The sequence below is a fragment of the Artibeus jamaicensis genome, unplaced genomic scaffold (genome assembly GCF_021234435.1).
Source record: "Artibeus jamaicensis isolate MK-2021 breed Jamaican fruit bat unplaced genomic scaffold, CSHL_Jam_final contig_47, whole genome shotgun sequence".
Lineage (NCBI taxonomy): Eukaryota > Metazoa > Chordata > Mammalia > Chiroptera > Phyllostomidae > Artibeus > Artibeus jamaicensis.
Genome location: NW_026521848.1, coordinates 2673020 through 2689129, shown reverse-complemented (window position 1 = coordinate 2689129; position 16110 = coordinate 2673020). Strand labels below are relative to the sequence as shown.

Below are 16110 nucleotides of genomic sequence, written 5' to 3'. Positions count from 1 at the left end.
AATTGGACCTGCATGACTGTCTTATGCCGTCAGGATTTACTGAAGTCACGTGGCAGAGGGATGGCTGCCAGAGCAGAATCTGGGCTCCACCAGCAAGGACAAGGATGGTGTTGGAGTGGCAGCCAGCAGTGGCTATATGGTCCATCCACTGTCTCACCCAGTCGTGCCGAAGTTCACCCAGCCACGGTCCCGTCAGTTAGGGTAGGAGACTGACAGCAGGCCGCAGCTCCCCTGAGAAGAGGCTCTTCCTCGAGTTCACATGCGTCTCATTACTTTCCTCTGTGGCCAAGTGGGAAACTCAAGGCCAACACTTCAGCAGCCAGACCCTGCTGATCTTAAGGCAGCCCTCACCTTGGCATCCCCAGGGTCAGTCAGCCTGTCTAGTTTGTCCCTGGGGACGCCTGAAACCACAGCTAGTTAATAGTTAGTTCCCCACTGGAACCCCAAACCCTCTCTTTATCTTTGAAGTTATTTCCAATTCCAAGAAGAGATAAAAGTACATTACATGTTCTCAGATGAGACTAAAGATATATTTGATCTCTTATTCTGGGGATTCTTGACCAGAGCTGTGCTTAGTGAGGTGCTGGAATGTCTGTTTGCAGTCAGCTTGCCCCGCTGTGGCAGTAAGACAAGGCCCCAAGTGAGACGTGCTCGCACCCCAGAGAATGGTCAGCAGCATAGGCCAGTCACTGGGCACTGGCACCACTGCATGGATGGACAAGTACAGCTTGTCTTGATCGAGGACTGTAGCTGAGAGATGAGTCATAGTAAATATGTTCCACTAAAGTTAGGATCAGGTTTAGCTGCATAATACAGAAGACAGATACTCAGAGAAGATAGTTTCTTTCCTCCTCCCATATTACGAGGGACCCAGGGTCCTGCTCAGTGATGCTCTGCCATCCCTGGCCTTTTGCCTGCTTGTTTTAAAGTGGCTGCTGGAGCTTCTGCCTTAAGGAGATGATGAGGCAAAGGCACCCATGGCATAACTCCAGAGATTTCCTAGAAGTCATATGCAGCACTTTTTTTTTTAATCCTCACCCAAGGATATGTTTATTGATTTTTGATTTGAGAGAGGGAGAGAGGGAAACATCAATATGGGAGAGAAACATTTGCCTTCCATATGCACCCAGACTGGGAATTGAACCTGCAACCACTTGGTGTCCAGGGCAGTGCTCCGACCAGCTGAGCCACCCAGACAGGGCCACATGCAGCACTTTTATCTCATTGGCCAGAACTGCAAGGGAGCCTGGGAAATGTAGTCTGTTAACTAATCACATTGCTGCCCCAAATACAGTTGGGATTCTGTTCCCCGGGCAGAAGCAGAGAATAGATATTAGGAGAGCCGCCTGTGGTGTCTGCCACTCGGACCCCCACTTCCTTCTGGGTGATCCCAGGCCTGCTTACGTTTTCCCTTAGTGCTGAGGATTTGAATAAACACGTCCGTACTTCAGTTTCCGGCTATGGTGGAGCCACATTTTACCAGGCAATTGACTGGTAAGTCACCCAGTAAGGTGAAGACAGCTTTATTGTTTTGGCTCTGTCTTCCTTTCCTGGAGGCATTAGAAATCAAAGTCTGGGAGAGATAATATGTACACTCTGAGCAGGTGAGTAGAGTTGAGTTTCTGGAAAATCCAAAGCACCTCTCTGCTGCCTCGGAGGTGTTGAGTCCTAGGGGTTTGGAATTGGTCTTTGCAGAGGCAACCCTGGAGAAGTTAACTTCTCTTTGGGGTGTTGGGGGGTCCCAGTTTATCACCTTCCCAATCTACAAGTAAAGACACAAACAGCCAAGTGGGGAATGTCAATGTCAGCTCGATGAATGGAGGCTCAGTAACCCTGCAGAGTACAGGGCCTGTGTCATTAGGGTGCTTCTGGCTACAAGTGATCGAGATTTGGCCAGTTCAAACACTAGGAATTTGTTATCTCAGAGAACTGGAGGCTCAGGGCAGGCTGCGGGAGGATTAATGAAGCATTTTGACAACATCAGCAAGGGCAGAGTTCCTGCCGCCTTCTCTCTTCCACCCTCAGCATTGTCCTCATCCATCCTCAGGCAGTAGCGAGTAGCCAGACCCAGCAACACCTGAATGAAGAAAAGCCATCTTTCCTCATTATCTCTCGTAAAGACAAGAGACTTCCCCGAAGCCCCCCAACAGACCTCCCCATTTCAGTCAGGTGGTTCCGGGTAACAAACATTTGGAAATCTCAGCGACTTATGTCAGTAGAGGTTTGTTTTGTACCCACACTCTAGCTCCATTGTCAGTTGGCAGGAGGCTTCTCAGGACACAGGCTCCCCCAGCAGCCACCCATCCAAGTCCCTCCCCACACAACTCGTTCACAAGAACTAGTCACACAGCCCCACCCGGCCGACAGCAAGGAGCCGGGAAGGACAGTCTTGCCACACACTTGCCTGGTGGAGAGCCAGAAGTGTTGGGTTGGCCAAAAAGTTCATGTGGCTTGTGTTCATAAAATAAAAGACGCACTTTTCACTTTTACCAATAACTCGATTTGGATATTTTGAGTGTGCCGACTCTCTCCCACGTGGTATAATGTTGGTCGTTCTCAGTTAATGTCTCGATTTGATCTCGATCAATTTGAACTGGTCCACCCGACCACGGCACATTGTCCAGTGAGAAATCTCCAGCACAAAACTTTGCAAAGCACTTGTAGCACGTTTGATTAGTCACCACACCTTCTCAGTATGCTGCACAAATCTTTTCTTGCACTTCAGTTGCGTTTTTACCTTTCTTGAAATAATAAAGCATCATTTGCCCAAAAGGTCACTTATTTTCTTCCATCTTCAATATAAAATGGCTACACAAAAATTCACTAATTTTGATAAGTTTTTTTTTAATGCACGCTGATATGACAGTTGTCACAGTACAGTCTAACAAAATTGTTTTGAATGAAGTTAAAGACACAGCTAAGCACTGCGAGAGCCATCATATGGAAAAAAACAAGTGAACTTTTGGCCAACCCAGTATTTGTGGGAGGCTTAATAACTCATACCCTCTCACATCTCACTGGCCAAAATTGTGTCACATGCCTGTCCCTGAACCAAGCCCAGGCAAGGAGCAGGGTTTCTGCCATGACTGGCTCGGGTCCGAGCTGGAATGGACGTTGGGAAGTGCCCACAGAATTCACTCCAGGGCCTACAGAGTGCCCCTGGGGTGGGGCCCCAGGGGGAGCCTTCTGCCACTTCTCTCAAGTCTCAGCCCCTGCCTGCGGGTGTGCGGCGCCAGCCTCCGGGAGAATCTCAGTCTAGCAGGTACCTCTGTTCCACTGGCTCCACAACCCTGAGAGGTAGAAAGTGCTGTTAGGCCTTTTTTCAAGTGGGAAAACTAAAGCTGAGACTGCTGAGCCCTTGCCCAGCTGAGGTCATGCTGCCAGTAAGGGATGGAACCAGTGTCTGAGCCCATAGCTTCTCCCCACGGCGCCTGCCTCCTGCAGACCTGCACAGAGCTCCGAAGGCCAGTTGTCTCAGCTCACCCTGTGTCACGTGTCAGCCTCAGGCAAAGTGCTGGCACAAAGGACATCATTCAGTCCCACAAGGAAGGGCTTACTGGGACAGCCTCTGGACAGCTAGGGGAACTGAAGCCCCAGGCTAGAAACTGACCGCCTGGCTGGGCAAGGACCAGTGGCGAGGTTCAGACCCTAACCTGCCAGCTCCACGCCTCCTGTATGTACACATACAGCTTTATCCTGCTCTTCACCAGAGAGAAAGGGAGCCCCAGACAGGCCTAGGGTGGGAGCTGCTGACAACAGCTCGCCCCACTTTACAGCCAAGAGACAGGACCCTTGAAGAGCCTCTGGGTAGGGCCGTTGGCCTGAGTGGCTTCTGCCCCTCCTCCTCGGAGGACCCCTCCTCGCCCTGCCTGCCCCACCACCAGCAACTCCTTGGCCTGCTTCCCAGGTGAGACTCATTTCTGACCCTCAGGTTATAGCACGTTTCCAAGCTTACTCAGGTAGCCTCCCCTCTAACTCAGAGCCCCTCCTGTGTTTAAAACCCACTGGAGAGCAAGTCTCAGGCTCCAGTGGTTTTTGACACACTAGCCCAGGGATGTCAGACTCATTTTCACCAGGGGCCACATCAGTCTTGAGGTTGCTTTCCAAGGGCCAGATTTTAGGACTGTATAACTGTGACCACTCCTTAATTAGGGGCAAGGAGCTCAGCGCCACTGCCGGGCAGAGCAAGGAGGAGGGCCGGATTCGGCCCGCGGGCCTTGTGTTTGCCACCCTGCACTAGCCCTTCACCCTGTGCTTGTCCCTCTCTCCCCTGCAGGTATGCGGCCGCCCCACACCCACTGCTGTCTTTTGATCCCCACTTCGGCCATGACGGGACGTCCAGCGGGGACTCCTCCTCAGGTGGTCTGACCAGCCAGGAGAGCACGATGGAGCGCCAGAAGCCAGGTAGGGTTTCCCCAAAGCCAGCCGTGCCCGCCTGTGTCTCCCTGCAGGACCACAACTTACAGGGTGACAGGTGACACCCCTCCTCCTGGCAGATGGATGAAACACACGGGAAAGCGGTAGGGGCCGCACACTAGATTAGACAGGTCACCCGGGAGAGCGGCGGGACCAGGGGGCAGTCCTTCTCCATCCAGAGGGGCATCAGCAGATGGTGTCTGCCCACGCTGCTGGTCAAGACTCGGGGCTCTGATGTGTCACGTGAAGGTGGCACCCACCAGAGGACAGAGTTGAAAAGGACTAGACGTTGAGCTCTCGGGGAGCAGAACCCACTGGGTTCTGAGGTTGTCACTGCGCAGGCCCCTGCTGCGTCCTGCAGGGTCCGGGAGAAGCACGGCCTGCGTGAGTGTGGTTGGTGGGATGCTGATGTGGGTCTAGTAACTTGTCGTTTTGTTTGAACGTTTCACCTAAAATGGCGTTCGGTGTGCTCGAGTGTGGTATCACTGTTACAGAATCGCATCCTTATGGTTTTGTAATAAAAAAGGGACGTTATTTGTGCCATACCCTATATTTTTCTATTACGCGAGTGCAGTACATACCACGAAAAGAGCCCAGATTATGTGTCCACTGTGCTAACGTGTCACAGAGTAAACGTGCCGTGTTAGGTGGCACGTCCCGGAAGGCCCCTGTGCCCCTCCCGGTCGGCGCCCACACAGGCCACCCTGTCCGGCCTCTCACAGCCAGACTTCATCTTGCACGGCTTTGAATTTCATGTACAGAGAATATAGACTCACGCTGAATGCAGTCTGTGTTACTCTACATTGTGTTAGTGAGCAGTGGCCGTGTGATTGGATGTAGTAGCACAGTTTCTGAGTTGTATTTCCCCGTTGTCTGAATGGCCCACAACCTGCTACTCCACTCTCCCGCTGGGGGCATTTGGGTGGTTCCCAGTGTGGGGCGGCTTAGAATGGTGCTGCCAGGGGTGGGCCTGCGTCTGTCCTTGGTGAGCACAGGCTCACATATTTGCAGGGTATGTGCCTGGGAGTAGAGTTGCTGGGTCACATGTTTGACTTTATAAGCGACTGCCAAACCCTTTCCCAAAGTGACAGACCGTGTCACACGCCCGCCAGCGACATCTCAGAGTGGTACTTGCTCATGTTCTCATGAACCTTTTCTTCTTTTTTATAGAGAAGAGTTCTGTTTCTAATTAATTTTTAGAGAGAGAGGAAGGGAGAGAGAAACATCAGTTTATTGTTCTACTTATTTATATATTCGTTGGTTGATTCTTTTATGTGCCCTGACCCGGGATCAAACCTACAACCCTGCTGTATCAGGATGACACTCTGACCCGAGCAGCCCATCCGGGACCTCACTCACCTTTTCATTTCAGCCACGTAGTGGCAGCACATTGTGTTTTACTTCCCATTTTTCTGGTACCTGATGAGGGTGTGTTCTTACCTGTTTATTCTCCTATGGATAATGAGTATCATGGGTGCGTACACTTAGATAAATATTTTAAACATAATTTTGCCTAGCAAACTATAGCCCCTTTGAAGTCTGGGAACCATCAGATGAATGGGTGGATTCTAAAGAAGGAAAACTAGTGAAGTTGTCAGACATTGGAGGGGGCAGAGGAGGAGATGTCCACTGAGGGCACAGGTGGCAAACACAGGGCCCTCCCGCTTATTTTATCCGGCCTGGCACCTTGTTTCTGCCCGGCAGCAATGCCGAGCTTCTTGCCCCTAGTTAAGGAGCAGTTACATTTACACAGTCCTGAAATCACATTTGGCCCTTTGAAGGCAGCCACAAGGCTGATGTGGCCCCTGTGAAAACGAGTCTGACACCCCTGGTGTAGGGGTGTTCCCGAATCCCAGGCAGCTCAGGATGCCCGTGTCGGCACGTCCACGGCTCCCCCGGCCACTGTGGGAGGGTGAAGAGGTTGCATAGCCCAGGACGAGCAGGCTAGGAAACCCCACAGTCCCCTTAAACCAGGGGACACTGATGGCCTTCAGGTTGCCCTCAGGGCCTGCAGACACGCTTTCCTGCCTGCAAGTCTGTGGTTTTTGCTTCAAGACACAGATTTGCTTTTTTTTTTTTTTTTCCAGTCCCATCCAGTTCAGAAAAAGTGTTGCTTGTGATTTCGTTACACTGAAGTGTAAAATGGGGAGGAAATTTTTCCAGCCTTCACTGCAGGCCCCAAAGAAGGTGTCACAGAAATTCATCACTGCCCTTACCATCTCCCTCCTCTCTCCTGTCTCCTAGAATTTGGTTCCCTTCTCGCTGCTGTGGGACCTTGTTATAAATTGACTGTTACCTCCTCCCCTACACAAATCATGAAGTGTGGGATGTAGTCAGGATCCAGAAGAAAGGTAGTTCAGGCCGGGGGCATCGGGCACCATGACGGACACGGGGATTTGCCCAGCCCTGACCAGATGACAATGATCGCAGCAACGGCCGTGTGGTTCCGGGTGCTGCACATTCCCTCCTGTTTACTCACCTCAGGAACACAACAGAACGGGTGCTTTTTATGCACCAGTACAAATGAGGAAGATGAGGCACAGAAAGGTGGTCACTTGGCTGAGGTTCCTGCTGACAAGTGGCATCATTGAGATTTGAACCAAGGCCTGCTGGTGTCTAGAACCCCTCCTGTCTGTAGATACCAACCATAATTCCTCACCTGTAGAATGTGATCATTTCTCACGCCTCAGAGCTACCCAGCTGGGAAGGTGTCCCCAAGATCACCAGCTGCCCCGAGTCCATCCATGCCTGGCCATGGTTTCAGCATGTGAAGGGTGAAGCAGGGAGAGTCAGAAGGTCACTGGAGGCCAGTGCTGAGGTCCAGTGAGGGGCCCAAGGTCAGCCGAGGGTAGATCCAGGGACACTGGGGCAGCTGGAGAGGGGAAGGAATCCGGCCATTCACTAACAGTACACCAGGCTGAGCACCAGGACTACGGTGTGAGCCAAACCGATACATCCTCCGCCTACTTGGAGCTACATGTCTGGCGGGAAAGACAGTGGGCAGGGCACACAAAGTACCTACCCATGGCACTGAGTACCAGGGGGGAACTAACCAGCGCTGGGAGATAGATCCATGGCATGTGAGCACATCTCTGAGCAAATCACATTTCAGGTGAGGCTGAAAGAATACAAAGGAGCAAGCTGGAAGAACATTCCAGAGGAGACCACAGCTAGTTGACAGCCCTGAGCGGGTAGTGAGGCTGGTGTTGGAGGAACAGTGGAAGGTCCGTGTGGCTGGAGAACTGATGGGAGGTGACAGGGACAGAATGTGTGGCACAGAGATGTGATGGGACCTGACTCAGGAGGTCACAGGGTGTCTCGTGCTACAGATTCTTGGCCAGGTCAGGACATTGGGGAGGGAGAGGTGGGTAGGTTCTGGATATGGTCCTTTGAAGGTAAAGTTGACAGAATTTCCTGATGCATCGATGTGGGTGAGAGAGAGGGGTCAAAGGTGATACCAGGTTTTTGGCCTGAGGAGCTGAGAGGATGGAGCAGCCATTGACTGACCAGTCAAGACTGAGAGATGCTGGTCTGAGGGAGACGAAGAGTTGGCTTTGGCCATGGTCAGTGGAAGTGCCCAGCAGATGCCCGGTGGAGCTGTTGTGGGGCAGCCGGATGCACGGTCTGAAGTCAGGGGAGAGGCCCAGGCCGGAGACAGGAACGTGTGTGTCGTCAGTCTCACGGTGGTAGTCAAGGCCGGCTGTGACGGCCACAGGCTTGGCTGTCTGCAGAAATGCGGTTTCCTGGTGTGGGCCGGCTGCCTCCCAGGAGACCAGCACCTCCTGGGGGTGTGGGGTGCTCCAGGAAGAAGAATCCTCTCCAGAGGTAGAGCAGGTGGCCAGCCTCCCCGATCTCCTGTATCCATGGCTCCCAAGTGAAAGCCACACGGGCAGTGACACCTCGACCGTGCCAGCGGGGCCACTCTCTGCAGTGACCCGAGTGCTCTTTCTGGTCCGACAGGCCCAGCTTCCCCAGAGCATTTATAAGATTGATAGATACTAACCAGCCCTCCACTGGGTTTTTTGTGTTTTTGTTTTGTTTTGTTTGTTTCAAGTCAGATGCTCAGTTCAGGATAATTGGCTTTGGGAGTTAGACTAATTTACTCACACCCACACCAGCCATCACAATTTGAAACCTGTTTCACATTTGAACCATCAATTCCACTTGTAGAATCTGTCCCAGACACGATCCCAAACTTGCTCAAAGTTGCATGTAGAGGGAAGGCTACCAAAACATTTTGTAAAGAAAAAGTGAACGTAACTGAACCGTCTGTCAGTAGGAAACTGGTTAAATAATTGCTGCCCATTCCCATGGGGAGATACCGTGCAACTATCTAAGAGTAAGGAAGCTGCGTGTTCACTTATGTGAACTGAAGACAGTTATGTCAGTTATATCATGAAGACATAAAGCAAAAACAAGTGTAAGTGTATTGTAAAGTGAAATCAGTTTGTAAAGCAGCGTTTATTATCTCATTTCCATTCAACAGAAAAAAACTGAGCTCATTTAACCAACAAAGGATCACTGCCTTGCATATATAAAGAACCCTGTACACCAATAAAATAAAAAATAGTCGATCCTGTGGAAAACTGGGTAACGAATACGAGCAGGTTATGTACAAAATAAATACAAATGGTCAGTAAGGATGGAAATGTGCTCAGCCTCCTTCGGGGATAAAGATGGAGGATTGCGGTAAAGCTTCGATGAGTTGACTCATGCAAAGCACTAGACTGGTACCTGGCACAGCCTAAGTGCTCAGTAAACATTCCGTTACTGAGCGTTGTTATACCTCCAAGATGTAAGTTGATGGGGTCTTGGCATTTGTGAGATGAGCAGACCAGCTGGCGGAGAGGTGGTGGCTCCATCACAAACCATATTTAAGGCCAGAGTCTTTGGGCGGACCTGGGCCAGGGCCCACGTCACCTCTAACCACTGATGTGTCTCCTGTCTTCCTGCAGAACCTCTGTGGCACGTGCCCGCCCAGGCCCGGCTCTCGGCCCTGGCTGGAAGCAGCGGGAGCAAACACACCTCCAGGCAGGACGCAGCAGGCAAAGATTCCCCCAACAGGCATTCCAAAGTGAGTCTGGGCTCCACCTTCCTCCCACCCCCCGGGGAGTCCGGGCTGTGGGAATTGGCTGTCGGGTTGGCTGTGACTGCCATGGGCTGGGCAGCTTCACCCACCTGGTGTGGGTGTGGGCGTGGGCCTCGGAACGCCACACCTGAGCACGTTCCTTACTTGTGCCACCCTCCTCTCGGGCTGCACGCTGGGGAGGGAGCCGGCCAGCGCACATCCCGGCTCCAGCCCTGGGCGGCCACATCCCCTCCTCGGGCTGCACTCTCCTCGTTATCACCCCAGTCGTGGTCGGTGTCCGCACCAGCTCAGGCCCTGTAACAGAAGCACCGCGTAGTGGGTTAGCTTAATAAGCAGAAATTTATTTCTTATAGTTCTGGAGTCTGGGAAGTCCAAGATTCGGTGTCTGGTGAGGGCCCATTTTCTGGTTCATAGACAGTCTTCTCACCTCATGTGCGGGAAAGGGCAAGGCAACTAACTCTCTGGGGGGGTTCTTTTTTAAGGGCATGACTATACCTATGGATTTTATAATCCCATTTATGAGAGATATATAAATATACATGTAGGAATAAGTTGGAGAAAATATGTAAGTATTTAAAAATCCCATTCATGAGGGTTCCACCCTCATGACCTAATCTCCGCCCAAAGGCGCTGCCTCCTAAGGCCGTCTCACTGGGAATTAGGATTCAGCGTAGGAATTCGGGGACCACAGACAACAGTCTGTGGCACTAGGTTAACAGCTACAGCAGGCAGTCCCCGAATCTCGGTGATCTCGCACAACACAGTTCGGTTCCAGTGTTCAGGGAGCAGCTTTGCACGTGGTGATTCAGGGTCCCGGACCCCCGCCCTCTGTGCGGTTCCATGGTCACTCGGGGCCTTGGAGTCCCATCTGCTGGTCCCTGCCTCTTTCCAACAGGCAGGGGCAGGAGGGAGAGAGATTCCTGCAGGAAGTATCTGTAGCCTGGGGCCTGGAAATGGCGTAGATCACGTTCACGTGTCGCACTGACCAGCACTTTATCCGTGATCACACCCCGCTGCAAGGGGAGCTGGGACATGCAGTCCTGTGTGCCCAGGAGAAGGAGGTAGTTTTGGTGAGCACCTGGCGGTCCGTTCACATCCATTCATGCCGCGAGTGTTTGATGAGCACTTGCAACGTGCCAGGCGTTGGGGCCACGGTGATGAAGAGGACAGAAGAGCCCCTGTGCTCACAGAGCGGACAGGCCAGTAGGACAACAAGCAGTAAGCAGACACACCAGTGCATCATGGAGCACCAAGAGCTGGTCCTTGCTGGGAAAGGAAAACAGAGCACAGTTAAAGGAGAAGAGAGTGTCAAGCACTGGTGCTTAGGATGAAGTGGTTAGACAAAGCCATTGAGGAGGTGACCTGTATGCCCAAACCCTGACTGAAGTACGGAGTGAGCCATGAAAACATCCTGGGGGAAGAGCATTGCAGGCAGAAGGAACAGCAGGTGCAAAGGGCCTGGAGCGGGGGTGTGCCTGACATGCTCAAAGAGCAGCAAGGAGGTCCCTGTGGCCAGAGCAGAGTGAGCAAGAGAGAGGAAGAGACAAAGTTGGAGACCAGAACATGGGTTCAGATCGCTCAGGGGCCTTGGTGAGGACTCTTGCTTTTCCCAAGTGTGGTTGAGCCACAGGAGGGTCCTAAACAAGGAAGGGACGTGAATTAATGCAGGTGCTCACAGCCTGTCCCCGGCAGCATACAGGGGACAAACGGGCAGGTTGCAGGGGAGACAGGGACAGGAGCAGGGACACCAGGGAGGAGGCTGCTGCCATGGTCCAGGCAGAGACAGTGGTGGAGCCACAAAAGGAGGAGTGGTGGGTTCTGATCTGGGGTTGTTTATTGTGTTTTTTTAAATTTATTTATTTATGTTTAGAGGGGAAGGGAAGGAGAGAAGGAAAGAAGTATCAATATATGGTTGTCCCTCGTGTGTCCCCTGTTGGGAACTGGCCTGCAACCCAGGCGTGTGCCCTGACTGGGAATCGAACTGCAATCCTTTGGTTTGCAGGCCTGCACTCAATCCATTGAGCTACACCAGCCAGGGCCTGATCTGTTTTTAAGATGCTGACGACAGCATTTCCTGTTGGACTGGACATGGTGTGAGAGCAAAATCAGGGTGCAGGGTGACTCCAAGGCTCTCGGACGGGGCACCTGAAAGGGTGAGGTGCCGTTACTGAGACGGAGAAAGGCACCTTGGGGAGGGGAGGCCAGGGGCTGGGTTGCAGACTTGCTGAGCTCAGACTGTGAGCTCATGTTGCATACCTCACGTCCTCCCTCCGAGCTACCCCGTGAGGCGGATATCGTCAACCCCACTTTACAGGTACGGAAACGGGCACTTGCCCAAGGTCACGTGGCCAGGAAGAGAGGGCAGCAGAGTTGGGAGCTGCCTGGCCCCAGGGGTCACGCTCATGGAGGACCCAGGGGTGGAATGCCTGCCCCACCCTGGAGCCCAGAGGTGACGCACTCCTCTTGCCTTCCAGGGAGAGCCTCAGTACTCCAGTCACTCCAGCAGCAATACCCTGTCCAGCAACGCGTCCAGCAGCCACAGTGACGATCGCTGGTTTGACCCCCTGGACCCTCTAGAGCCAGAGCAAGACCCCCTCACCAAGGGCGGCTCCAGCGACAGCGGCATCGACACCACCCTCTACACCTCCAGTCCCAGCTGCATGTCCCTGGCCAAGGTGCCTCGGCCATCCAAGCCACACCAGCCCCCAGGAAGTATCGGCCTTTGTGGAGGTGGGCGCGAGGCCACCGGGCGGCCCCACCATGCAGACAGGCGGCGGGAGGTCTCTCCTGCCCCCGCGGCTGGGGGCCAGAGCAAGGGCTACCGACCGAAGCTGTACAGCACAGGCTCCAGCACCCCCACGGGCCTGGCGGGGGGCAGTCGAGACCCACCAAGGCAAACCAGGTAAGGCGTGCTCCTCCCCTGAGCCCTTTGGGGGTCCCGACCCCTTTCTACTTCCCACACAGTCCTGGTGGCAGGGTCCCTGGAAGCATGCTCACAGATGTTTGCTTACAAAGTTCGGAGACTCCTGGAGCGCCCTGTGCTGCCCATCCGTCAGTCCTTAAGGACCCAGGGGAGGGAGAGCAGCCCCTGGCTGTGTGTCTTCATCTGTCCCCGATGTCCTCTGTCTCTTTTTTCCTTCTCCCTCTGCTGAGACCCAGGGTTCCTATGCTTTCTGGGTTCACAGACTGTATCTGTCAGGAGTGTGTTTAGCTGGTGGTAATAGGACACCGGGCCTACAGTGGCCTAAACAAATAGAGGTTTGACAGCAGGGGGAGTCCAGAGAGGACGGAGCCGGGCTGGCGCAGCAGCCCCGGGAGGGCCTCGAGGCCTCGAGCCCTGTGTGTTCCTGCTCCACTGTCCTCAGCACACAGACGTCGGCACACAGACTGCGACCTCCTGGTCTCCCCGTGGCAGTGGTGCCCTTGGCGAGTGTGGGGGTGAGAGCAGGGGAAAGATCGTGGCAGCTGTGTTGCCCCTTTTGTATAAAGCAAAAGCTTCCCCAGAATCCCCTTACGCTAGCAGTGTCCCGGGACCACCCCAGCTACAAGGGAGTCTGGGAGGTCACAGGGTAGCTCTCCAGACAACACAGTAAAGGGCCATGGTCCCCAGACAGGCAGTCCCCTGGAGGGCCGTGCAGCACAGAAGCTGGGTCCCACTCAAGTTCCTGATGTAGTAGGTCAGAGTGGGGCCTAAAAATATATACAGTCTTTCCAAGTTCCCAGTTGATACTCACGCTGCAGGTCCTGGGACCACACTTGGGAACCACTGGTAGAGGGGCCGCCTGGGGAATGAGGAAGAACAAGGCACAGCCACAACCCCGAGTCGGAACCACACACTTTGAGGATCTGATGAAAGCCGTGAACCACCTCCCAGAAAGATGCATGGGTTGGGGACTGTCCCCAGGGCAGGTCTGTAAGGCCACAGCCTCCCTTCCCTTCCCGGACCAGCCCTGAGCGGGGCCAGCTCAGGTCCCAGGCCCCTGCCAGGGGTCCCGCCCTCCATGGACATTCCGATGCCTTTGCCAGTCCTTGGACCTGCAGCCTGTCCACACAGGACATGTGCACCCAGCAGTGGCCTCAGGCCTCCTTGACACAACCCGCGGTGGCTTTATGTGTACGTCTGTGTTTTTAAAAGAAGGTGAAGCAAAAATTTCCCAAACAATGCTTAGCCTGTGTGGGAGGCACTTGGATCTAGTGTTGTCTGTTTAAAATCTTGGAATGCCGTTCCCGACCTCCTGAGAGGATGTGGTGACCCGGCGGTGCCCGGTGGTAGCTTTGGGTTCACGGTGCCTGTGCGTCTGTCCCCTGGTGCAGGTCCGAGTCCAGGGACCAGGAGTCGGGGGAGGCACGGGGAGAGAGTGCCGGCGGGCACGGTCTGCCTCAGCCCGCCTCTCCAGGCAGGTAGTTCGTAATCGTCGGAACTGACTCTCAACAGCACCTTCATTCATTCACGTATCCACTCACTTCACTGACAAATATTTCTTAGGGATTTGTTATGTCCCAGACTGTGCTGGTTGCTGAGGCGAAATAGTGAGCAAATTCAGACAAGGCCCCCAGCCCTCGCCTCAGCCCACCGCCCGTTGGGACAGATGGGAATCAGGTCGTCGGTGAGACAGATGGTCAGTGCCCCACTGAGGGGCTCTCTGTCACCAGGGTCCCGTGTCTCTGCTGCGATGGTCCCTGTGCTGGGCACAGGCCTGCATTAGTGACCCAAGCAACTGTCGTGAAGTCTGCGACATACAGGTAGCAGTGCCAGGGAGCAGGCTGTGGCCAAGGCAAGAGGGGGCATGACATTACCCTGCGTCTCAGAGAAGGGCTTGCCGAACCCAGAGATGAAGACAATAAAATGGGAGAGGAGCCGCCACAAAAAAAAACGGCCCTGGGGTTGGGAGCTTTAATTTGCATACAGACAATTGATGCTAATTGCAAATCATTCTTATCTACTCATTAAAGCTGCTTCCCGAAGTTTTCTCCTAGGCAACCGGGCTCTAGTGTGGAACAGCATTCCCAAAATGGGGTGCTCAAAGTGATTTGGGTGGTACGGGAGGAAAATGTTGCACTTTAAATGGATGTATGTTTGCCTTAGTGGGTATTAAGGAGAGTGTTACTGCTCTCATCCCCTGATTTTACAGATACTGCCTTGGACAAGTTCAGGAAAATTAAGTGAATTGATTTAAAGAAGCATCTTCGTGGTAGATGAGAGTGTGGGTGGACTCCAGAATCAGCCCACCATGGTTCAGGCCCTCCCTCTGCTTTGTCTTGGCTGTGTGATCTTGGGCAAATAACGGAACCTCTCTGAGCCTCAGTTTCCTCATCTGTGAAATAGAGGATAAGTCACATGACTACCTCATAGGGATGTGGTGAGGATTCAGTGAGCTAGAGCCCTTCGAAGAGTGCCTGGCAGTGGATCTCAGGTCAAGTTCGGGTGTTGTTAGAATCACGGGGGATGCCATGAAAAGATGAGGTCAGAACCAACTAAATCAGAATGTTGCTCCTGGGCCAGGCCGGTTACCGGCAGTGAGGGAACACTCAGTGACCAGTGTGGTGACCAAGGCAGCCTTGGGCCTGGCTTCTCAGGGCTCAAAGCCCAGCGGTGCCCTGACCAGGTGGCTCGGTTGGAGCGTCATCCCCTACACTAAAAGGTTGGGGTTCTGTTACCTGGGTGGTGTGTTTGATCCAGGGTCCAGGTGCATCCGATCCCTGGTCTGGGAGCCTACGAGAGGCAACTGATCCGTGTTTCTGTCTCTCCCTTCCTCACTCTCTAAAAGTAATGAAAAAATGTCCTTGAGTGAGGATTTGAACAAAACAAACCAAGAAAGCCCCGTGGGGGAGGCAGACTGGCCCCAAACAGTGCAGGTTGTTTGGAGTAAGGAAGCAGCTGGGATGAGGCAGCCCGGGGGAGGGGCCTGACCCCGTTGGGGGAGGGGTTCTCCTGGATATAAGAGGCTGAGCTAACCACAGACACAGGAGGGCAGAGTGTTCTGGACAGAGGACGTGCAAGGCCCACTGTCAGCCCCACTCGCCCCCCACTTCGCTGGGCCTCCCACAGTCTTCCCATCTCAACGGGCACAAGTTCCCAGGCGGGCGCTGAGCTCCTGTGCTCACTCGTGCTCCTGCCTGCTGCGCCCACACTGCCTTCTGTGTCCGCTGTGTCAGCCTGCTCGCTCGCCCAAGCTGGAGCGGCAGCCCACCGCTCACCAAGGGCAGGCACCAGTGCTTCACGGCTGCCTTTGTCTCCACTCCCGCAGCCCTTGATCGGGTGGCACCTTGTGTTTATTCGCACAGTGAGCACCTACTGTGTGCCTGGCCCTCTGCTGGGCACTGCCGGCAGCCAGGGCCCAGGCTGTCCTGGCACGGACAGTGCACCACAGAAGCCAACAAGCAAGTACTTAAAAAAGTAATGAGTCACTGGGATCCGGGAGTGAGTATGGTCTGGGCTGGAGGGCGGTCTCTTCTGGTCTGGGGCCAGTTTCCCTGAAGAGGGGGCCCTTCTGCCAAGGGTGAGAGGAGTGAGGGGAGAGCAGGTAAAGTGGTGGGGGAGGGGAGCTAATACCATGTATTCTTGACCTGCGATGCAGTTATATGGGTGTTTCCTCTCTAGTGAT

The 16110-nt window shown here is 53.7% G+C and overlaps 1 protein-coding gene across 10 annotated transcripts in view; it reads left to right on the top strand.

Moving 5' to 3' along the window:
• The window catches only part of SIPA1L3 (signal induced proliferation associated 1 like 3), a 238064-nt gene that overhangs the window by 188496 nt on the left and 33458 nt on the right, over positions 1-16110 (top strand). For all 10 annotated transcript variants that reach the window (XM_037141856.2, XM_053667554.1, XM_037141857.2 and 7 more), the window contains 3 exons: positions 4277-4404; positions 9372-9490; positions 11980-12407. In XM_037141856.2, coding sequence (XP_036997751.2) covers positions 4277-4404; positions 9372-9490; positions 11980-12407 — 675 coding nt within the window. The remainder of the gene's footprint in view (positions 1-4276; positions 4405-9371; positions 9491-11979; positions 12408-16110) is intronic.